Source organism: Neomonachus schauinslandi, chromosome 5 (genome assembly GCF_002201575.2).
Source record: "Neomonachus schauinslandi chromosome 5, ASM220157v2, whole genome shotgun sequence".
In the NCBI taxonomy this organism is placed as follows: domain Eukaryota; kingdom Metazoa; phylum Chordata; class Mammalia; order Carnivora; family Phocidae; genus Neomonachus; species Neomonachus schauinslandi.
Genome location: NC_058407.1, coordinates 130,699,001 through 130,724,601, shown reverse-complemented (window position 1 = coordinate 130,724,601; position 25,601 = coordinate 130,699,001). Strand labels below are relative to the sequence as shown.

Genomic DNA, 25,601 nt, shown 5'->3' with positions numbered 1-25,601 from the left:
CTGGTTTCAGGTCTCTTCTTATCTGTTTAGTGTATATTTTTCTGGGGTCGTTTTTACCCTGTTAGCATTTTTTCTCTCATTCATTTATCCTCCTCTGGACAAAATGACAAGACGGAAAAAATCACCTCAAAAAAAAGAACAAGAGGCAGTACTGACTGCCAGGGACCTAATCAATACGGACATTAGTAAGATGTCAGAACTAGAGTTCAAAATGACGATTATAAAGATATTAGCTGGGCTTGAAAAAAGCATGGAAGATATTAGAGAAACGCTTTCTGGAGAAATAAAAGAACTAAAATCTAACCAAGTCAAAATCAAAAAGGCTATTAATGAGGTGCAATCAAAAATGGAGGCTCTAAATGCTAGGATAAATGAGGCAGAAGAGAGAATCAGTGATATAGAAGACCAAATGATGGAAAATAAAGAAGCTGAGAAAAAGAGAGATAAACAACTACTAGATCACGAGGGCAGAATTCGAGAGATAAGTGATACCATAAGACGAAACAATATTAGAATAATTGGGATCCCAGAAGAAGAAAGAGAGAGAGGGGCAGAAGGTATATTGGACCAAATTATAGCAGAGAACTTCCCTAATTTGGGGTAGGAAACAGGCATCAAAATCCAGGAGGCACAGAGAACCCCCTCAAAATCAATAAAAATAGGTCAACACCCCGACATGTAATAGTAAAACTTACAAGTCTCAGAGACAAAGAGAAAATCCTGAAAGCAGCTCGGGACAAGAGATGTGTAACCTACAATGGTAGAAACATTAGATTGGCAACAGACCTAACCACAGAGACCTGGCAGGCCAGAAAGGACTGGCAGGATATATTCAGAGCAGGAAATGAGAAAAATATGGAGCCAAGAATACTATATCCAGCTAGGCTGTCATTGAAAATAGAAGGAGAGATAAAAACTTCCAGGACAAACAAAAACTAAAGGAATTTGCAAACACGAAATGAGCCCTACAAGAAATATTGAAAGGGGTCCTCTAAGCAAAGAAAGAGCCTAAAAACAACATAGACCAGAAAGGAACACAGACAATATACAGTAACAGTCACCTTACAGGCAATACAATGGCACTAAATTCCTATCTTTCAATAGTTACCCTGAATGTAAATGGGCCAAATGCCCCAATCAAAAGACACAGGCTATCAGATTGGGTAAAAAAACAAGACCCATCAATATGCTGTCTGCAAGAGACTCATTTTACACCCAAAGACACCCCCAGATTGAAAGTGAAGGGGCAGAAAACCATTTACCATGCTAATGGATACCAAAGAAAGCTGGGGTGGCAATCCTTATATCAGACAAATTAGATTTTAAACCAAAGACTATAATAAGAGATGAGGAAGGACACTATATCATACTTAAAGGGTCTATTCAACAAGAAGATCTAACAATTGTAAATATCTATGCCCCTAAGATGGGAACAGCCATTTATATAAGCCAATTAATAACAAAAGCAAAGAAACACATCGACAACAATACAATAATAATGGGGGATTTAAACACCGCCCTCACTGAAATGGACAGATCATCTAAGCAAAAGATCAAGAAGGAAATAAAGACTTTCAATGACACACTGGACCAAATGGACTTCACAGATATATTCAGAACATTCCATCCCAAAGCAACAGAATACACATTCTTCTCTAGTGCCCACGGAACATTCTCCAGAATAGATCACATCCTAGGTCACAAATCAGGTCTCAACCAGTACCAAAACACTGGGATCATTCCCTGCCTATTTTCAGACCACAATGCTTTGAAACTAGAACTCAGTCACAAGAGGAAAGTCAGGGGCGCCTGGGTGGCTCAGTTGGTTAAGCGACTGCCTTCAACTCAGGTCATGATCCTGGAGTCCCTGGATCGAGTCCCACATCGGGCTCCATGCTCGGCGGGGAGTCTGCTTCTCCCTCTGACCCTCCCCCCTCTCATGTGCTTGCTCTCTCTCATTCTCTCTCTCAAATAAATAAATAAAATCTTTAAAAAAAAAAAAAACAAGAGGAAAGTCAGAAAGAACTCAAATACATGGAGGCTAAAGAACATCCTACTAAATAATGAATGGGTCAACCAGGAAATTAAAGAATTAAAAAATGCATGGAAACAAATAAAAATGAAAACACAACGATTCAAAATCTTCGGGATGCAGGAAAGGCAGTCCTAAGAGGAAAGTATATAGCAATACATGCCTTTCTCAAGACAAGAAAGGTCTCAAATACACAACCTAACCCTACACCTAAAGGAGCTGGAGAGAGAACAGCAAATAAAGCCTAAACCCAGCAGGAGAAGAGAAATAATAAAGATCAGACAGAAATCAATGAAATATAAACCAAAAGAACAGTAGAACAGATCAACGAAACTAGGAGCTTGTTCTTTGAAAGAATTAACAAGATTGATAAACCCCTGGCCAGACTTATCAAAAAGAAAAGAGAAATGATCAAAATAAATAAAATCACGAATAAAAGAGGAGAGATCACAACCAACACCAAAGAAATACAAACAATTATAAGAACATATTATGAGCAACTCTATGCCAGCAAATTAGATAATCTGGAAGAAATGGATGCATTCCTAGAGATGTATCAATGACCAAAACTGAACCAGGAAGAAATAGAAAACCTGAACAGACCTATAACCACTAAGGAAATTGAAGCAGTCATCAAAAATCTCCCAAAAAAAAAAAAGCCCAGGGCCAGATGGCTTCCCAGGGGAATTCTACCGAACATTTAAAGAAGAATTAATACCTATTCTTCTGAAACTGTTCCAAAAAATAGAAATGGAAGGAAAACTTCCAAACTTGTTTTATGAGGCCATTACCTTGATCCCCAAACCAGAAAAAGACCCCATCAAAAAGGAGAATTACAGACCAATATCCCTGATGAACATGGATGCAAAAATTCTCACCAAAATACTAGCCAGTAGGCTCCAACAGTACATTAAAAGGATTATTCACCACGACCAAGGGGGATTTATCCCTGGGCTGCAAGGTTGGCTCAACATCCGCAAATCAATCAATGTGATACAATACATTAATAAAAGAAAAGAACAAGAACCATATGATCCTCTCAATAGATGCAGAAAAAGCATTTGACAAAGTCCAGCATCCTTTCTTGATCAAAACTCTTCAGAGTATAGGGATAGAGGGTACATACCTCAATATCATAAAAGCCATCTATGAAAAACCCACAGTGAATATCATTCTCAATGGGGAAAAACTGAGAGCTTTCCCCCTAAGGTCAGGAACACGACAGGGATGTCCACTATCACTACTTCTATTCAACATAGTATTAGAAGTCCTAGCCACAGCAATCAGACAACAAAAAGAAATAAAAGGCAAAGAAGAATTCAAACTCTCACTCTTTGCAGATGATATGATACTTTATGTGGAAAACCCAAAAGACTCCACCCCAAAACTGCTAGAACTCATACAGGAATTCAGTAAAGTGGCAGGATAGAAAATCAATGCATAGAAATCAGTGGCATTCCTATACACCACCAACAAGACAGAAGAAAGAGAAATTAAGGAGTCGATCCCATTTACAATTGCACCCAAAACCATAAGATACTTAGGAATAAATCTAACCAAAGAGGTAAAGAATTTGTACTCAGAAAACTATAGAATACTCATGAAAGAAATTGAGGAAGACACAAAGAAATGGAAAAACGTTCCAAGCTCATGGATTGGAAGAACAAATATTGTGAAGATGTCAATGCTACCTAGAGCAATCTACACATTTAATGCAAACCCTATTAAAATACCATCCACTTTTTTCAAAGAAATGGAACAAATAATCCTAAAATTTGTATGGAACCAGAAAAGACCCCGCATAGCCAGAGGAATTTGAAAAAGAAAAGCAAAGCTGGTGGCATCACAATTCCAGACTTCAAGCTCTATTACAAAGCTGTCATCATCAAGACAGTATGGTACTGACACAAAAACAGACACATAGATCAATGGAACAGAATAGAGAGCCCAGAAATGGACCCTCAACTCTATGGTCAACTAATCTTCGACAAAGCAGGAAAGAATGTCCAATAGAAAAAAGACAGTCTCTTCAACAAATGGTGTTGGGAAAACTGGACAGCCACATGCAGAAGAATGAAACTGGACCACTTGCTTACACCACACACAAAGCAGGAAAGAATGTCCAATGGAAAAAAGACAGTCTCTTCAACAAATGGTGTTGGAAAAATTGAACAGCCACATGCAGAAGAATGAAACTGGACCATTTCCTTACACCACACACAAAAATAGACTCCAAATGGTTGAAAGACCTAAATGTGAGACAGGAGTCCATCAAAATCCTAAAGGAGAACACAGGCAGCAACCTCTTTGACCTCAGCCGCAGCAACTTCTTCCTAGAAACATTGCCAAAGGCAAGGGAAGCAAGGGCAAAAATGAACTATTGGGACTTCATCAAGATAAAAAGCTTTTTCACAGCAAAAGAAACAGTCAACAAAACCAAAAGACAACTGACAGAATGGGAGAAGATATTTGCAAATGACATATCAGATAAAGGGCTAGTATCCAAAATCTATAAAGAACTTATCAAACTCAACACCCAAAGAACAAAGAATCCAATCAAGAAATGGGCAGAAGACATGAACAGACATTTTTCCAAAGAAGACATCCAAATGGCCAACAGACACATGAAAAAGTGCTCAACATCGCTCAGCATCAGGGAAATCCAAATCAAAACCTCAATGAGCTACCACCTCACGCCAGTCAGAATGGCTAAAATTAACAAGTCAGGAAACAACAGATGTTGGTGAGGATGCGGAGAAATGCGGAGAAAGGGTAACCTTCCTACACTGTCGGTGGGAATGCGAGCTGGTGCAGCCACTCTGGAAAACAGTATGGAGGTTCCTCAAAAAGTTGAAAATAGAGCTACCATACAACCCAGCAATTGCACTACTGGGTATTACCCCAAGATACAAATGTAGGGATCTGAAGGGGTACGTGCACCCTGATGTTTATAGCAGCAATGTCCACAATAGCCAAACTATGGAAAGAGCCAAGATGTCCATCAACAGATGAATGGATAAAGAAGATGTATATATATACAATGGAATATTATGCAACCATCAAAAGGAATGAAATCTTGCCATTTGCAATGACATGGATGGAACTGGAGGGTATTATGCTGAGCAAAATAAGTCAATCAGAGAAAGACATGTGTCATATAATCTCACTGATATGAGGAATTCTTAATCTCAGGAAACAAACTGAGGGTTGCTGGAGTGGTGGGGGTGGGAGGGATGGGGTGGCTGGGTGATAGACATTGGGGAGGGTATGTGCTATGGTGAGCGCTGTGAATTGTGTAAGACTCTTTGAATCACAGACCTGTACCCCTGAAACAAATACTACATTATATGTTAAAAAAAAAGAAGACGATAGTAGGAAGGGAAAAATGAAGGGGGGGGAAATCAGAGGGGGAGACGAACCATGAGAGACTATGGACTCTGACAAACAAACTGAGGGTTCTAGGGGTGGGGTGGGGGGATGGGTTAGCCTGCTGATGGGTATTAAAGAGGGCACGTATTGAATGGAGCACTGGGTGTTATTCGTTAACAATGAATCATGGAAGACTACATCAAAAACTAATGATGTAATGTATGGTGATTAACATAACATAATAAAAGAAAAGAAAAAAAGAAAAATATATATATACCACAATTCAGGGCGTCTGGGTAGCTCAGTTGGTTAAGCATCTGACTCTTGATTTCTGCTCAGGTCATGATCTCAATCAGGTCTGTGGGATCAAGCCCTGCATATGGCTCTGTGCTGAACGTGGAGCCTGCCTGAGATTCTCTCTCTTCCTCTGCCCCTCCCCCCATTTGTGCATGTGCTAATGCTCTCTGTAAATTAAATAAATAAATCTTTAAAAATACACACACACAGACACACACACACCATATTTCAGTAAGGACAATGAGAATAAGGCTGGGGAAGGTGGTAATGGTAATGATCTCAAGAGCACAATAACCCGTTGGTTTTTTTTTTAAATTAAAATTTGTATCTCCTCATCTTTCCAAAATGGAACCCTGAGATAAATTAAAGCATAAATTGAGATGCAGTGTTTTACTTTTACTTAGGGTTTCCCTGGAGATAGGTTTTCTTCCTAAATTATCCATGTTTCAACATATTCTTTTATCTCCAATATCCTTATATTCTTATAATGTGAATTTGTGAAGCATCTCAATACCACTGCGCACAACTCTAATTTCTATACATACATTGGGTAAAAAGGAGCCAATGCTTAAAAAAAGAAAGAGAGAAAAATCCCATGAACTCAGAAAATTCTAGTTATCATTTTCCACTTTATTTAAAACGGAAACCAGTTTTTTAAAAAATATCAGGTAACAGATGCACATGGTAAAACTTTCAAATTACACAAAAAATAAAAGGAAACACAGTGGTCTCCCTCCCACCCTAGATCTAAGTTCTGTTTCCCAGAAGCAATATTTAAATTAACAGTTTTTGGTATATCCTTCCATAAATACATGCTGTATTGATTTGCTTTAATTTCACCTAATAATACAGTGTGTTCATCTTTCTGTATCTGTACATGTTCCAATTATCTCATGCTGCATAACAAACCACTCTAAAACTTAGTGGTTTTAACAGTAGCAATCATGGCATTTTTCTCTTGTGGTTTCTGTGGTCAGGAATTCTAGAAAGGCTTGGCCGGGGAAGGGGAGCCAGTCAGAAGGTGGCTGGAGCTGGAAGAGTGAGCTCCTGAAGCGGCTCAGGGCTGACTGGCATCTCTCTATCTCATGTTGTCCCAGGGCCCCTCTACGTGGTCCTTCCACATGGTCAAGTTCAGGCTAACTCACAGCATGGACTACACACACATTAGTCCAACTGATGATGTGGAAGCCAGAGGCTTCATGAGTGCACATTTCCCAACATTGAGGTGGAAGCTATATCCCCTTTTATGCCCTAACATACTCTACCGGTGAAAGAGTCACAAAAGCACATTTGATTTCAAAGGCTGATCTCAATGGGAGGAGTGGAATATCAAAGGGCCACTATCTTTGAAAAAATGCATTCTGCCACCGTACAAACCAATCCCTCTCATTCTTCTTTTAATAGATGCACAGCACTTTCTTTTCATAGATGCACTATATTTTAATTAACGAGTCCTCTATCCCCCATCAACCCTTTATAATTATTTTTCCTGATCGTGTGAAACTTCCTTCAGATGTCCCAGCCTTCTGACTCGTCTACACCAGGCGTCGGCAAACTATAGCAGGCAGGCCCACAGGATTTTGTAAATAAAGCTTTATTGGAACAGAAATTCATTTATATCCATTCATCTGCATATTATCTGTGGCTACCTACTTTCATGTTACAGGGTAGAATGGTTGAGTAGCTCTGTAATTGTGACAGACTACATAGTCTTGCAAAGCCTGAAGTACTTACTATCTACGCCTTTAAGTAAAAGTTTGCTGATCCCTGGTCTGCACTATTTAAAGAGATAAAACCCTGATATCAGTCATTTGCATACCTTTACTGAGTGGTGTGTTTTAGGAAGAAATCTCAAATTACATAGACCACAGGCATTTTTATTTGACTTGCACAGTCTTTTAAAATTTTTCATTTAGGGGGACAACATTTAAAAATTGGAAAGTTCGCATCAAAATCCATAATGCCCATTTCTCTTGAAACAGATAGTGGGGGCAACTCTGGATGCACATTGCCACATGACCATAAGCTGCTGGAACTAATTAATGGTGGCTGATGCTCTAGATCAGACCCAAGTCCTATACGAACAGCTCCCCACGCCTACCAATCCCAACTATCTCACAGACCCTAAGGCTGAGAGTGAGCAGCCATTTCACTGTGTTTTTACTAGATTTTTCCTTATTCCAAGCTTATTCTGCTCATTCATGTCCTCTGTTCTACTAGATTAAAAGTGACCACCATCTCTACACCTATGTTCAGCACCACATTATTCACAGTAGCTAAAATGTGGAAGCAACCTGTGTCCATTGACAGATGGAGGGATAAACAAAATGTGGTTTATACATATAATGGAATATTAAAAAGGAAGGAAATTCTGACCCATGCTACAAGATGGATGAATTTTTTAAAAAGTCTTTTTAAAGATTTTTATTTATTTGACAGAGGGAAAGACAGCGAGAGAGGGAACACAAGCAGGGGGAGTGGGAGAGGGAGAAGCAGGCTTCCTGCCGAGCAGGGAGCCCAATGCGGGGCTCGATCCCAGGACCCCAGGATCATGTCCTGAGCTGAAGGCAGACGCTTAATGACTGAGCCACCCAGGTGCCCCTGGATGAATTTTTTTTTTAAGATTTATTTATTTTAGAGAGAGAGGGCGTAAGCAGGGGGAGAGGCAGAGGGAGAGGGAGAGAGAGAATCTCAAGCAGACTCCAAGCTGAGTGTAGAGCCCAATGCAGGGCTCAGTCCCACAACCATGAGATCATGACCTGAGCTGAAACCAAGAGTCAGATGCTTAACTGACTGAACAACCCAGGTGCCCCAACATGGATGAATTTTGAAGACATTATGCTAAGTGAAATAAATCAGTCACCAAAGGACAAATACTGTATGGTTCCACTTGCATGAAATACCTAGAGTAATCAAATTCATTGAGACAGAAAGGAAAATGGTGGTTGCCAGGGGCTGGGAGTAGGGAGGAATGGGGAGTTAGTGTTTAATGGGTGACTGGAGATTGATGGTGGTGATGTTTGTATGACTGTGTGAATGTACTTAATACCACTGAACTGTACACTTTACAATGGCTTAAAAGGTAACTTTTGTGTTATATGTATTTTAATACAGTAATGAAAAAATTGAACAAAATTTTTTGATGACCACAAATTCTTTTTCTTGCCACTGAGAGGTGGAGTTGAATTCATTTAATCTTTGAATCTGGGCCACAGTGACCCACCACTTACTTCTTTTACATAAAAGTAGAGTAATAATTGGGAAAAGAACTTAGTAAGTTCCCAACTTAGAGGAACACAGTACACAGCCCCAGCTGTAGACCATTCCAAGTGAAATCCAGCTCCTTCAGTAGGTAATCCTTGCCCAGCACTGTTCTGACAATAATATGAAATTTTCTTCACTTGGTACCCTTGAGACTGTTTGTAATGTCATGTTAATTTGTCCTTATTCATGAGATAATTGTCAATTATCATTTCATTAAACTTAAAATTCAAATGTGAAATTAGAAGACATCTGACAAAACACTAAGCTGAACCATTACGGTATTTTTTTTTTTTTTTTTGGCCTCAAATTAAGATTATGGATATGGTAGACATTTTCCACAGTACTACATCAAAAATAGGACACACAGTTTATGGGCCCAAGAGACAGATTGAGAAAAGTTTCAAGAAACTATTTTAGTTTTATTGCTTCTGCCCAGTTACTATTTTCCCACAGGAGACCCCACTGTTACTTATGCCTCGTGGACCCTTGCCCTACCAGACAGCACCCTCAGCCTACAATCTACTAAAGCCACTTATGCGCATTATCCACCCCACCCCCAAGCTGCTCATCCCTTCTCCTGTCCCTATGAGACCATACACAGAACAGGGACCATGACTTCTTCCTTTTTTTTATTTATTTATTTTTTACCCATAGCTGTCAGCATAGAGTAAAACTCAAGAACATTAATGGAATTGAATTTTTGAACCTTGAACAATGAAAGAAAAACACACATCCCCCCCAAAAGAAATGGTAATTAACTCGAATTTATTAACCACTCCTCTAGATTAAATTCCATGAAGGACTGAGAAGAACCACTACACATGGATCCTTCTCTCAAGGCACCTATGATCACATTGGGAAGAAAGGGCAAAACATAGAAAGCAACATAGGAAGATATATAGAGATGTACATATTCACTCATTGCCTGAAGACCTTCCAGAATTCATAAGAAAGAGAAATCAGTGAGGTCTGTAAAAGTAAGAAAAGTTTTTAAAATAAATGTAGAATTTGTATGTGGTGAAGGAGAACAAAAAGAACATTCTAAAAACACAAAAGGCATAGAAGCAGGAATGAGCCTTAGCACATTCCTGGAACAAAGAATCGAGCAGTTTAATTAGAAAGGGGGTGCGTTGTGAGAACACTGGACGGGTACACAAGACTATCAGGAAACCGACATGCCCAAAGCCAAGGACAGAACTTGGAATGGCAGAAGTTCGTGAAAATTTGTCATTAAAGGAAGGATATAAAATAGTTGCTTCAGTTTTTCCCAATGCACGGTTCTTAAAAATCCAACATGCTTTCCATATTTATAGTTAACTCATTATTTCATTTGGGGATGTCAACTGGAAAATCGGAGGCAAAGTCAAGTCTTCCTGTGACAAAACAGCTTCTTCATTATTTTTCCTACAAAGGCTAAACAGATGAAAAAGCAGTTTGAAGCAGGGAGTGTCTTAATTAGCTGCTCAAGGGACCAAAGCCTTCTGTGTGACTCATGTGAGTCACTTAAAATCAAGCCACCCAGAGGATGTCCTGAATTACCCAAGATGCCATCTGGAAATTAACTGAGCAATGTTTGGTCAGAATCAGGACTCTTCCCAGAAGATTAACCTTTTGTTGTTTTATTCTGGTCTAACGGTTCCCTAGTGACCATTAGAAGAAATAATTTTGGAGATGGTAGAGAACCACAGAAATCACGTAACTCAGCATCCCCTCACTTTATAAAGAAGAAGGTTGGCACTGGGCACTTGGTGGACTCTGGGTCCAGAGACCTTCATGGCACCTTCATGTCTCTCCTTTTTGAGAAAAACAACCAGCCCATGTTGCTGTTACATGAAGCAGAAGACTTTTAGACAAGGCAGCTCCCTGGGGACTGTATTTGCCACCTGGGTGACACAATTTTACACCTCTATAGACAGAGGGTGGCATCAGCTCTGAATTGCCTGTTTGTGGTAATACATTCTACTGAGCAACGTTTCATTACGATTAGAGGAGAGGAAACATAAAATGCAATTATCACTTCTATGTTAAGAAAAAAACCCTATTCTATGTTATACGAAAACAATGAATTGTGGATCACTACATCAAAATCTAATGATGTATTGTATGGTGACTAACATAATAAAATAAAATTTTAAAAAAAAGAAAAATTTAAAAAAAGAAAAGATTGTAAAACTAAACAAAACAAAACAAAACAAAAAACCCTACTCTATACACCTCCTAACAAAAAATAAACCACAATGGCTAGAGTCAGGACAAAGGAGACAGACACATATGTAACTAGCCCTCAGTGAGGTAACAACGCTCAGCACCATGCTGGTTGACTATATTTTCTATGTTCTTGATGCTCTGGCATTTGGGGCCTTGCTCCTGGAGAGACTGTCCCTCCCAGGGCAAGCTAATTCCTAGAGACAGCAAACTACTCCTGTGTGAGCCCACCTTTGACACACAACCCACCCGTCCAGAGCCCACACTCCCAGCCACCTCCTTTGTCAAGCTCTCATACACCAAGCCAAGATTCCCCTTTCCCCAAGTCACCCCAGGGCCAGATCCCAGACAACCAGAGACCAGCACGGGGCCTCCTGTTCCTAGGGACCTGTGAGTATAAACTCCTTTCTTCGTGATGATCAGTTCCAGGTCTCCATGTCTCACCATATCTGCTTATAACAAACCCCAGGTACAAATTTTAGACTACCTGCTATGAAGAAGATGCCAAGACATGCTCCTGCCACTGAGAGGTTAAATGATGACAGTGAAAATCAGGCCACTGTTAAGTACCATGGATACTCAGATACAAAGATACCCCCTGATTTTTAAAATACAAATTTTCTTTGCATATGTGTTTGCCAGAGAGTGTCATAAAAAGGGTATCTAATTAATTCAAAAGAAAATCAGGCAAATCCCTGTGGTTCATGAGCTGGCAGTGATATGAAAGGAACAGCTATTGCCATCCACATTCTATTCATTACTTAGAGAACATCCAGAGACCTTCAAATTAGCATGGCCAACTAGAGCATAAACTATAAGGAGACTCACAGGATAAACTGAGGCTACAGAGGCTGACCACAGTCAGATCACACAGGGCCTTAGGTGTCCTTGCAGTTTATCCTATAGGTAATGTGACGTCACCACAGACATTTGCAAAAGAGAATGATGCATCAGGTCTACTGCTGGGAAGAGCATTCCGGTACCCATTGGATGTACTAAAGTTCAAGCGTCAAGAAAATCTTTGAAACCAAAAATGAAAACTCAAAGGCTATAAAGAAAAGATAAACTTATTTATTACTAAGGCACTTAAAACTTCTACATGGAAAACATACCATAAACAAAGTTAATCGACAAATGACACATTTGAGGGGGGGAATTCTTCCAGTTTGGAAGACAGAGATCTCTATTATTATTACAAAGATCTCTAACATACTGATCACTGGGGGATAAAAGGCACAATAGAAAGATGGGTACAGGACACACACATGCGCACACGTGCACACACACACACACAATTCACAGAAGAACCACTCTAAATGGCCAATAAATGTATGGGGAAAAAAGTCTAAATTCATAAGTAGTCAGGCAAATGCTAGTTAAAGGAACAATGAGATAGCACTTTATATCTAAGAGACTGACAAGCCAAAAAGAGTGATTATATGTTTGCTGGCAGAAATGTGCATATTTACCATCGCTCATAGAAATGGAATTAATACAGATAGTATTAAGAGCAATAGTATTCAAAAGCAGTCTGACATCTATCAAAATGTAAAACGTCCATGCACTTTGATCCAGCAATCTTTCTATTGAAAATCTAGGCCATAGACTAAAAAGCACCCACATAACAGAATGATCAGAAAAATTTTTTTGTAGCATTTTTTACAGAGGCCAAAAAACTGGAGACAAATTGAAAGCTCATCCAATTTATTAAGCACAATGCTTAATAAATTACGGCGTGCCAACAACGTGGAATTTTTTTCACCATCTAAAAGAATAGATACACAGTTAGGCCAAATGACATACTGTTGATTGAAAATAATAAGAAATGGGAAAAGAGACCAGTATTTGACAAGGCAGTGCGTGTGTAAAGAGTGCACACAGAAGCCAGATGTGGGGCTCAAATCCTGGTTCTGTCACCTCTTCCCAAACATGTAGTCTTGGGTGAGTTAGTCAATCCCTCTGAGCCTCTGCTTTCTCCTCTGTAACGCCTCAAAGAATTGTACAACGTGACACACTTAGAATAATGCCAGGCCCACAGCAAGCCCTCAGCCAGCCTTAGCTGTCATTATATGATCCCCCTGTTTGAAAGCGAGGATCAGTAATCTCATATATGCAAATGTCTCTGTTTCTGCCATCTTCTTGCGGCGTGTTCTTTTTCTCAGTGGTACCTGTCATCTCCTCCGTTACTAATACACTTATCATTTGTTTATTCACTTTGTCTTCTTTGCCTATCTCTGCCCCACTTTAAAATTCAAGGTCTATGAAAGACAGGGTCTTTGGTCTGTCTTGTTCATTGCTGTATTCCCAATGCCTATGATGCAGGGTAAATAGTAAGCATTCAAAAAAAGAAAGATCAGCTGGAATAGATGCATGCATGAGTGAATGAATATGTGTACAGGTCTTGCCGGGAGACTATTCTCCAGGAGCCCCTGGTATTTCTGCACATTTTTCGAGCAGAGGCACTAGCTCCCTTTGTTCTGAATTGTCTTTTCAAGGATGTTTGGATGGTGAACAGCTCTGGAAGAGTGAGGTGGGATCTCCCTCCACAGCAAAAGGGAAGCTGGTTTAATATCTAGAATAATAAAGAGAACGTGCCCGTCCAGGGACAAAGATCAAGCAGGCTTGGTCCTCATAAGAGTCAGGTTCCCTCCGCGCAGAGCTCCTCACCTGTGTCAGTGTCTCCAGGCGCCCTCCGTATGACCATATGGGAACAGGACGGGGCCCAGGAATGGTACAAACACTGACACTCTGGCACTGCTATTCTGTGAGCAATAATCGCCCTCTGTCTCTGACCCAGGAGTCTCCTGCATTCTGCTGGCATGCATGCAATGGCAACAAACCCACAATCCTTGGCTTGCAAGCTGGGGAAAATCCAGACTCTTCACAATTCTTGACATGTTTATGTTTGTCTACGTCTGTCTACGACTATGTGAATGTGGAGAAAAACGTGAAAGAATGATTATGAGGTTACCAAACTTGGGAGGATCAGGAGAAGGAAGGGGGAGGGGGAAGCCGAGCAGGGAATAACAAGAACACAACATCCCAGCCCGACAAAGATGGTAATGATCGTGCCATGGGTCACGCTGAAGCTAGAACTGACTCAGACACCGCCCCGGTGTAGAGAGGCCCTGGAGGGACGCCTACCTCCTAAAGAACTGCTGCCGAATCCATATCTCGGAATGGAGATTGGTTCAAATAAGCTCTTCAAGTTCCTGAACACTTGCCCAAATTCCAATCCGATAGCCTCCAACACGCACCGAGAGCCTCGCTCAACTCCATTCCATGAAGCTGTAAGCTACCAATGTGAATTTTTTGCTTGCTTTAGTTGTTTACTTCACTACAAGGCCTTTATTTCTTGTGTAAGAATGCCATAAAAAGTACAGGTTAGCTTAAATTTTTTATTTTTTTGAAATGCTTTGAAACTCCATCCTTTGTCCTTAGAGCCCAACGGAAATAATCAGGTCTCTTTCCAGATAGAAAAGTCCACTTCAAGAAAGCCTTATAAAAGCTACACTGTTTAATGTCAGCATTCTTCCGCAAGCAACTTTACAAGCTTTGGAGGAGCTGCAAGCCAAGCTAGGGCCTGATTCAAAATACACAGAGTAGCGAGGGAACAGACGTTGAAGATGCCCCCGGAACATACATACCAGCCTTTGCAACAGTCGGGCTTGCCTTGGCAACCTGCGTCCAACCTATAAGAAGAAAAGAGTCATGAAATATGATTGTGAGGTCATTCTGAAATGCATTACATGAGGGGGGTTAAAATCGATTCAAATTCACAGAAGAGACAGTCCATCCTGAAAAGTAGATTGGACCTTCGATGAAGGAGCTGCTGGGCCAGAGCGAGAACCCACCCCCTCAGCCCGGGTTGACTGCTTCAGTCGTGATGGCATTACCTCATCACCTGCATGTTCTTCTGTCTGTTAGAGGAGTATGAAATGACAAGAGCAAAGAATTCCTCAGAATATCCGCACTCCATTTTATCCTATTTCTGGCTTCAAAAGAAGCTCTTTGCTATTGTGTCTATTACAATGAGTAAATGTATTCAGTTCTTCTCTGAGGGGCTCAACTATTCAACTCAAAACTTTAGGAAACTGCAAGCAAAACTGAACTTACCTTGAATTTTCTCACTGTGTTTTTTCTGGTTATTTAACCATACTTTCCCACACGGGGAGGAGGGGCATGGGAAGGTGATAAAAATCCTCATTTAAAGAAAACTTGTATTATGGGAGGATGGGTTAGCCTGGTGATGGGTATTAAAGAGGGCACATTCTGCATGGAGCACCGGGTGTTATATGCAAACAATGAATCATGGAACACTGCATCAAAAACTAATGATGTAATGTATGGTGATTAACATAACAATAAAAAAATTAAAAAAAAAAGAAAACTTGTATTAATTAATCAGCCACTCTGGACTAATTTAAAAGTCCTAGCTGGTTGTTGAACATTATTCATGGCAAATCACTGTTCAAATAAAGTGTTAACTACTATTGCTGTGAGTAATGAATCATCCTTTCTGGAGGGCAATTTGATAATGTTGATTGAAAACTTGAAAAATATGCTTGGACTTTAGGCGTGTTTTTTTTTTTTTAACAGCGCAAGGATGTGTAACTTACAAACAATACAATTCATTCACTTAAAGTGCACAAGTCAATGTTTTTTAGCATATTCACAGAGTTGTTCACCCATCACCACCATCAATTTAGAACATTTTTATTATGTCAAAAAGAAACCATGCACCCCTTACCTGTTACCTCCCAACCAATAATCTACTTTGTCCCTGTGGATTTGCCCATTCTGGACATTTCAAAGGAATGGAATCATACAATATATAGTCTTTTATGACTGGCTTTTTTCACTTAACATAACCTTTTCAAGGTCATCCCTGTTGTAGCATTTATCAATACTTCATTCCTTTTCATGTCTAAGTAATATTCCATTGTATGGATATGACACATTTTGTTTATCCATTCACCAGGTGACATTCAGGTTTTTTCCAGTTTTGGGCTATTACGAATAACGTGAAACTTTTATAAACATTCACATGCAAGTCTTTGTGTTGGACGTAAATATCCAGGAGTAGAATGCCCAGGTCATATGGTAAATTTAAGTTTCACTTTTTAAGAAATTGCCAAACTGTTTTCCAAAGTGGCTGCAACATTTTTCCATTCCCATCAGTATGCATATCTTTTAATTTAGAAATTCTACTTACAGAAAAGTACCATAAGAGGAAAAAAAATAAGAAAAAATTTTGCAACTTTTAAAACAATTGTTAATAATTAGAAATAGCCTAAAATATCTTTAAAAAAAGGTCTGGTTCAGTATATTATTCAGTATATTCAGTATATTATGATACATAGATTAATTACATGGCTATAGAAAATAATGATGTGTGGGGTGCCTGGGTGGCTCAGTCATTAAGCGTCTGTCTTTGGCTCAGGTCATGATCCCAGGTCCTGGGATCGAGCCCCGCATTTGGCTCCCTGCTTGGCAGGAAGCCTGCTTTTCCCTCTCCCACTCCCCCTGCTTGTGTTCCCTCTCTCTCTGTGTCTCTCTCTGTCAAATAAATAAATAAAATCTTAAAAAAAAATAAAACAATTGTTAATAATTAGAAATAGCCTAAAATATCTTTAAAAAAAGGTCTGGTTCAGTATATTATTCAGTATATTCAGCATATTATGATACATGGATTAATTACACGGCTATAGAAAATAATGATGTGTGCGGTGCCTGGGTGGCTCAGTCAGTTAAGCGGCTCTTGGTTTTGGCTCAGGTCATGATTTCATGGTCATGACATCGAGCCCCACATCAGGCTCCTCGCTCAGCCCAGAGTCTGCTTGGGATTCTCTCTCCCTCACCCTCTGCCCCTCCTGCTCGAGCTCTCTCTCTCTCAAATAAATAATCTTTTTAAAAAAGAAAAGAATGGCGTGTATCTATATTTACTGGCATCAATAAATGTTCACTTTACTGGACTTCAGTGCTGTCCACCAAACATTTCTCTGGCTGTCTGCCAGAAGGGTTGCATTTTCTGGGACCATTGCGAAGGCAGGGGGCCATGCAACTAGCTCCAGCCAATAACTTAGGGATGTAAGTAGCATTCGTCACTTCCGGGTCAAGTGATTTTAATTACAGACGTACGATCCTACAGAACTGCTTTTGCTTTCTGGTACAGTAATTAGCAATGTTTGAACTGGTAGCTGCTCATCAAGCCCGACTTCCCAAGTGACCACCACCAATCCACGATGGACAGGTTGTGTAAGCAAGACATAAATGTGTGGTATTTAAGACACTGAGATTTTGAAGACATTGTTACCACAGGATAACCTAGCCTATCCTGATTAATATATCCATGACACATTTTAAGTGACTAAATCTGGTAATAAAACATTATAGAAGGGAAAAATGAAGGGGGGGAAATTGGAGGGGGAGATGAACCATGAGAGACTATGGACTCTGAGAAACAAACTGAGGGGTCTAGAGGGGAGGGGGGTGGGGGGATGGGTTAGCCCAGTGATGGGTATTAAAGAGGGCACGTTCTGCATGGAGCACTGGGTGTTATGCACAAACAATGAATCATGGAACACTACATCAAAAACTAATGATGTAATGTATGGTGACTAACAACATAATAAAATAAAATTTAAAAAAATTGTATTTAACATGATCTAATTTTCATAAGTGTAAATGTTTCTATGTGTAGAATGTGCAGCACAGTGCTAAGGGCTGCTACCTTTGGGTGGTTGAATTATTTTTCTTTAAACTTTCCTGTATTATCTCAGTTTTTCACAAATTAACATGCTTTACTTCCATAACAGAAAAAAACAATAAAGATATTTCTGTTTGGTAAACTAAAGTCATAACAGTAATGTTTTAATCCCTATCCTCCTTTGATCTCCCCTGAAAAAAAAAATATAGATACTATTGTAAATTATCATTATAAGCCATTACAGAGCCTCCTATTCTATAGAACACGGAACAGGAGAAACAGTACAGGATTTAGGTTGACACCCACCACCCTGAGTCCAAATGAGAACCAAACAATTAGTAGGATGATACTGGTTTCTCTCTCTAAAATGAGGTTTTATATCTGAGACACTGTCCACAGAAAGCCAGAATAAGCATTCTGGGCAAGGTCTTCACCAGCTCTGCAGGTTCATGTCAGGTCTTTCTCTTCCTCAAATTGTGGAATAGGCTGGGGACCGCTTAACATCTCAATGGTCAGAAGGAAAGCCCAACCTCTCTCAGGTATTATAATCTGTGATTGATCTCAAGTATTTTCTTTGAAGTTCCGTCCTCTGTAAAATAGGTTTTCCAAGAAAATAAACAAGCTTTCAGGAGAACAAGAGAAGTTTGTTTTTCATTTTTGAGATGACTATCTGATGTCTCAGGGGATCACTATGGCAACGCTTCAGTCCAAGTTTAAAGGAGATTGAACCAGAATCAAAGCTTCCTGGTGGAGACAGACTCCTGGTGCCAGTGAGGATTGGAACTGGAAACGACACCAATGTCGTCATCGTTGTTTTTAGTTAGGAATTCCTGATCCCTTTTATGGTTCGAGTGTTTCCCAAAGCCTCATAAGAATTTGGGAGTGGGGTTTCAGGACAGATACGTAACTGACTCCAGCTCACTGTCAAGGGTGCCATGAGTAGTGATCTCAAGAGCTTGGAGTTCCAAATCATAGACTTAGGAGATGGCCCAAATAAGATTCTTTATTCTTCCTGAGCTGGGCTTATTCAGCATTGGAACAGAAGATGTCCAGGCCACAATATTTATTGAGAAACATAAGCCAGGACCCTTGCCATCAAGGACCATACTATATAACTTGAAAGAAAGAAAAGTACTCATGAAAGCTTAATAGAGAGGGTGGTTTTTGTAAGTTACAAAGGAAATGGAAAAAGAGTTTGCTATGCCCCTGAGTGACCATGAGAGGCTCTACGCTAGAGGTGTAGTTGAACCAGTCGTGCAGGCATTTGCTGGAGTGGGACGAAAGGGCAGGAAAAACTGATGGAGCATCAGGTTCAATACAGGAACTATGCTGAGAAATAGCTTCAGAGACCTACCACTACCTCTCAAACTCGTATGGACCAAGCAGCACTCACTACCAGGAGTGAGAGGGTTAGTGAAGATTTCCTTTGCACAAAAAGTGTAGCAATAACACTGTCGGGGCTGTGGAGTCTAGAATCCCCCATCTATGTTATCATTTAGTCCACCTATAGGTAAAAGATAGCAGGCATTGCGTAAATATTCATAATTTGAGTAATATGGACTGTATTTTCCCCCCAGATTTATCACAGTGTTGGATCAGTATTAGAAGAAAGAGAAATACCCTTAGAGCTTTCCAAAAGGTCCATAAATGGGAAAGAGCATGGGAAGAGAGGAAAACAGCGAAACCTAATTCTAACCTGGGCGAAAGATACTCAGAATATGCAGAACACAGACATTCCCTCTTGGCATGGATGCTGTAATGACCCAGGTTGACTGAACAGAAATGTCTGGGTTCCATAACAGATCCAAGGGATGCTGTATTTGGGCCAACCTCAGCCACACCCTCATCAAGGGACAGAAGGGGAGAGTTCCTACAAGGCTCTGTACTAGGAACCTACTTATCATTTGGCCCCTGTCCGCTGACGGTGTTCTGATCCTGAAACCAAGAGCCAGGAACTCAGGAGTCTGGGCCTCAGAGATGTGCTAGAGGGCCTGACACAAAACCTATGGCCACAGGTTGGAAAAGCACTAGAGTCGCAGTCCGTCACCTGGGCTGAGAACAATTCATCTGGGAAGATTCCTTCCTGTTTGGGTAATGACATGCTTCGCACAAAAGTTTTATTCCTTCAGAGTAATGTTGCTGTAGGATGTTCGGCTAATCATAGCCGAACATCCTGCGTTTGCAATTCAGGGGCACCCATAATCTCAGCCATGGAAGAAGAAGAAACTTCACTTTTGGGCTACAATTCCAAACAATTTCCAGGTAGTTTAAAAAAAAAAAAGGCAACTGGCCTTAGGCAAGTCACTGTTTCTTTTCTTCACCTGTGAAAAACAAGGGAAATGGACTTTGCCTCTAGGAAAATAAGGAGATTCAGGAATCCCGCCCCCCCCCTCCGAAATGCTTAGGTCTCCTTCCCATGGCCCCATCTTCCTAAATGGAGCCAGCCAGCTGGTCGTTAGCTACAGGGAGATAGCCGGGGTCTCCGACCGAAACCCTGAGAATACCGGAGGCAAGACTGCTTTCGATGAGCATCCGAGGTGTGGGGGAGATTGCTGGGTAGGAAAATGAAGTCAAATACAATTCATGGATCCGGTTCTCAATACGTCCCTCTCCTCCCTCCCCCTTCCACTCAATGAAACAAGAGACAGCTGGTTTGGGAGTGAGTAAATCTCTGAACCCTCTCCCACGATATCCTCCTTCCCATTCATTTGACGACTCCTTTTTAACAATCACACCCATGCCTCTAAAGGAGACAGTCCGGAGTGGTTTGGAGCTCACAAAATCTTTTAGTAACTTTACTTTTTAAAGAGTTAAGAACAAAAACAAAAACAAAAAATTGTCTTGATTCTTGATTTGTGTTTCCAAATGCAGAGGTTTGGTTCTGAGCGGCAGATTATAAAAAACGAAAACTCCAGAAATTCTCAATTTAGGGAATCAGAAATCTATCCCCACAATCGATGTGGTACCACAAGCATATACTGAACACTATCCATATGCCAGAAGTCGCAAATAAAAGTGACACTGAAACAAATTCTATTACGTTATAAATATGAAAGTGGCTTGGTCTTTGGAGGAGTCCGTAAAGCCCAGCCTTGGCATTCAGCACACCTGGTTTCTAATCCAGGCTCTGCACGTGTCACTAGGGTCTGTCACTTCCCTTAGGGGGAATTCTGTGGTTCTCCTGGAAAGTAAGCACACTAAGACTTTCCTTGCAATGGTAGTCAGAGATTTAACCAGGCGGTCCATAAACAATAAAAATAGCTAATATTACTTTGGTGCTTACTGAATGCATGTACTCTGTGTGAATTAACCCACTTACTCTTCACAGCAACTGTAAGAGAAGTGGGTTTATTATTATTATTTAGAAGCTAATAAAATGTAAGCTTCAGGATCCCTCACTTGCACAGTCCCTCAACAGTGGCTGATGTCTGTGGTGTTTGTCAGCCTTTAAAAAGGTGGCATTTGTTGTGAACTGTTTATCACCTTAAACATTCACTTTAGCACCTAATTTTTGTGGTCATAATTTGATACTCTTTTTCTTTAAGAGGGCCCTGCCAATTACATAAACTTGACTTGCCTCTAAAAACCTAGATCCACCCCTGCCAATGAGAGTAACAGTTCTATCTTGCAGATGATGAAACTGAGACCCAGAGAGGTTAAGTTACTTGCCCAGGTACACACAGCCAGTTAGTGCTGGGATGCAGATTTGAACCTAGACCGTCTGGCTCCACTTGGAGTGCTCTTCATCATATCCTTTATTGCTTCTTATTATTTTTACATAGAGCCACTAGCAAACTCTGTGGGACATTAGGAACACTCAATAATTAGTGGCTATCGTTATTTTGTAAATTAGAAACTGCTTTTGTAGTAATAGGAATATAGCCCTATCCTGATTTAAGGAAACAATATCAATTTGAAATTTAGGAAACAGATAAATCTGTAACAGGCTGATTTTATACAAGAGACTTCCTTTTTAATATTAATTTCCTGAAAGATTCTTTTAAAGTAATAATATTCTACATGTGGTTGGTGGATCATCTGTATCAGAATCACCTGGGCCCCACCCCAAACCTAATGGATCTAAACTGAAGGGAGTGGGGTGGGGGCTGAGGAGTCTGCATTTTTTTTAAGATTTTATTTATTTATTTGACAGAGGGAGAGAGAGCACAAGCAGGGGGAGCGGCAGGCAGAGAGGGAGAAGCAGGCTTCCCGCTGAGCAGGGAGCCCGATGCGGGCTTGATCCCAGGACCCTGGGATCATAACCCAAGCTGAAGGCAGACGCTTAACTTACTGAGCCACCCAGGGCTCTGAGTCTGCATATTTGATGAGCGCCCTGAGTGTCCTTTTGCATACCAAAGTTTGAAGACCACTGCTGAGAGCAGTCCCTTCCTCTGGGTAATATTTACAAATGGGGTGGAGGGCCAGAGTGGATGAAGGAACTTGAATTTAAGGTGTTATTAGTAATATTGCCAATTGAAGGTAAGCAACAAATAACAATTGCAATGCAAGCTAATAGGCATGTTCTTGGACATTAAAATTTACATAAAATTGACATACGCATTTACATTTATAAATTAAGTTTACATATAATTTTGAAGACCAAAATTATGGAGAATAAGCACTAACTCCATTGCTAGGTACTGTTTGAAGTTTCAATCTTCAAGATCCTTTTAATTAAGTAATTTCACCATCCCCATTCTAGAGATGAGTGAACAGAGACTCACAGATAATAAGTAACTCTCCAGGGAGTGCAGGGCCAGGATTTGGACCCAGGAAGTCTGGTTCTGGAGCCTGTGTTCTTAAATCCTACATCACACACACACACACACACACACACACACACGTTGTTACTTTTTTTTTTTAATAGAGATAAAAAGGTAAAATTTGCAAATTTTCATAGAATTTCGTATCTTGGGAATTTCTGTCTGAGTCATTTTCAAGATGCATAAGTAGTGCTGTGGTTTGAAGGCAGCATGAAATCCCTAAAATGGGCCAAACGCATGTTATTCTATGCAGGAAAAGTTTAGTGTTAAGCCTACTTGCACTGGCAGATGTTGGAGCTTTAATCCCTCCTCCTAGCTCATAAACAGAATCCTTGTTTTGGTTCCTCCCACACTTTCCTCCCTCCGCCCCCCCCCAAAACTTTCAAGCTCTTTACCCCAAATTCCTTCCCTCTGCGTTTCAGCAGCCCAAGCCTGATGGCAAGAGCTAACAGTAAGTGCGGACACTGTACCAAGCACTTTAGGAGTATTAACTCTTCAATCCTTAATACCCTATTATTTCCCACAGTTTACAGAATTGGAAATTGAAGCAACCAGTAACTTGCCCAGCATGCCAGAGCTGGACAGAACCAGGAATCAAACCCCGGCCGCCTGACACCAAGCCCATGCCCTTAGCCACTGACGAACACATCTAGCATTTATTGAGCGCCCACTGTATACCAGGTCCTTGACACAAACTAGCAGCTGGCTCCTTAAAGTATGCTCAAAAGGAGCTGTATTCCCTGCCATGACCAACCAGAAAGGAAGGCGAAGAGAAATTAAATAGCCTGTCTGGGCCACACAACTGTAAAGGGCAAAGTAAAGACTAGTCCTTCTTTCTGGATCCAAAGCGGGCACTTTCCCCCCTCCACCTCTCAGCCTCCTGGACTCTGTCCTGGTTATTCCTCCTGACGACCCTATAAGAGAAGTACCATTTCTTTCATTGTGCAGAAAGCACATCCATGGGCAGAGTCAACAAGAGAGTAACTGTCTTCCAGATCTGCTCTTCAGAGCAAGCTGCTAGAAAAGTATGTCTACTGATCTCTTGTTCCCATCCTGTGAAACATGCTTTAAGCTAAACAATTTTCAAATAATTTAAATGATACATGTGGAAACAGCACCAGGAGATGTAGATAAGCACTGCCTACTTTAATTGGGACACAGCCATTTCCCCCATAAGGTCTTTACATTGATATTTTTGTCAATTCGTTTTATATTTTTCAAAAAGCTTTTCTGTTCCTCAGACATGGCAATGAGATTTCATACTTGCAAGTTTTTATCCACCTGTGAGGTTGAGCCTTTCAAAACAAACTCTGGCAGATACACAGAATATTAACTCCAGTAAGTGAGCCCTCGGTTTTTGGTCCTCCCCGACCATCAGGCCAGCTTTGAACTGCTAACCCATTGATAAGAACCTGATGCGAAAGTCGAGTTCCCCTGATTTTCAGATGGGGAAAGTGGAGCAGAGTTTGCAAGTTCTAGATTGTGCTTTTTTCTCTGAACAGCTAGGAACAACAGTAACAACACACCACCCCATACTTGCATCTTAAAGAAGAAACGTTGTAATTGGCTTGAGGCTCTCTCTCTCTCAAAACTGAACACCGTCAACAACAGGAGCCAATATTTGGTTCTGCAGAGCTTTCAAGTCCCAGACACAATTCTGCAGGAAAGTTCATCATCCAAACTCTCGCCAAGAGTGACCAACAGATGGAGAAGCTTGCGAGCAGAAGATTGGGGATCGGAGAGGAGAAGGGGGGACGATGTGACAGGAGGTGGGGGTGATCCCTCCCTTCCCTGCGTCCAGGAGCCATTCAAGGGAGTCTGTCCAACAGCCACGCGCCGGAAGAATGCGGCGGGAAGGGATGGCAGCCTGCGCCCCGGGCCATCTCTAGGTCCTCCCAGATCTACTTACTTGTTCCGAAGTGTCATCCCGGGTTCTCGCGTCTTCCAGAGACCCCGCGCAGAGCGGCAGCCCCAAGCACAGCCCTAGCAGCAGGAGCATGGCGGGGGCGAGAGCGCGTCGGTGCCACTGGGACGAGGCGGGCCGCGCGCAGGGGACAGCTCCCGGGCGCCGTGGCTGCAGACGTGCTCCGCCCCCCTCCGGGCCCCGACCCCGCGCGCCCCGCCCCCGGCCCGCCCCGCGTCCACCCGGGGCCCAGTTGGGGCCCTCCTGCCCCAGGAAGAGGCCCCGCAGGCCAGCCTCACCGCGAGCCCAGCTCGCCCCCGGGGCTCCTCTGCGGCCCGCCCTCAGCTCCGCCCTCCTCGCCCCATTTCCCTCAGTCGCCTTCTGCCGCCACCTTCAGGGCTTGGGACACCTGCCACCCGACCCCCGAATCTTTCTCTCCTGCAAGTTGTGAAATGCTTCTTCCCGGACTAGCTTAAGTTCCTGTGGCAGGAGAATACCGGAGTAGCCCACCACCCCCCTCACCTGCTCTATATACCACTCCCCCACCTGCTGTGTATACCACCACATCCCCTCACCTGCTATAAATACTACCCCTTGCCTGCTGTATATACCAATACCCCCCATCTGTTCTATATACAACTCCCAACCCGCTATATATACCCCCTGCCCTCACCTGCTATATATACCACCCCCCAACTGTTCTATATACCACTCCACCTGCTGTGTATGCCACCCCCTGCCCTCACCTGCTACATATACTACCACCACCACTCCCCACCTGCCAGCATAAAGCCAACATGAGACCTTCTTACTTCTGCCCAGGGAGCAGCACATGCTTCTTGGCATCCTGCATTGAAGCTTAGAAGCCAAATCAAGGGATGCTAATTAGTAGTTTAATGCAGAAAGTACCAGCAAAGTTTTCCCCTTTTATGCAGTTCTGGCTTAAGGGGGCAGAAAAAGAGAGGCTAGAATGGAACTGTGTAGCGTATTTCTAAGTGAATATCACTGTGTATGTTAGTTACAAACTATTGGTGGTGATTTCTGTTCTGCCATAAGAAT

The 25,601-nt window shown here is 41.5% G+C and overlaps 1 protein-coding gene across 1 annotated transcript in view; it reads right to left on the bottom strand.

The window, feature by feature from the left end:
• ITIH5 (inter-alpha-trypsin inhibitor heavy chain 5) overlaps positions 1-24,814 on the bottom strand; it is a 77,252-nt gene extending 52,438 nt beyond the window's left edge. The window contains exons 1-3 of the mRNA XM_021696688.2: positions 24,780-24,814; positions 24,549-24,678; positions 14,815-14,859 (exon numbers count right to left, since the gene is read on the bottom strand). Coding sequence (XP_021552363.1) covers positions 14,815-14,859; positions 24,549-24,638 — 135 coding nt within the window. The 5' untranslated portion in view covers positions 24,639-24,678; positions 24,780-24,814. The remainder of the gene's footprint in view (positions 1-14,814; positions 14,860-24,548; positions 24,679-24,779) is intronic.
• Positions 24,815-25,601: the final 787 nt, after the last annotated feature.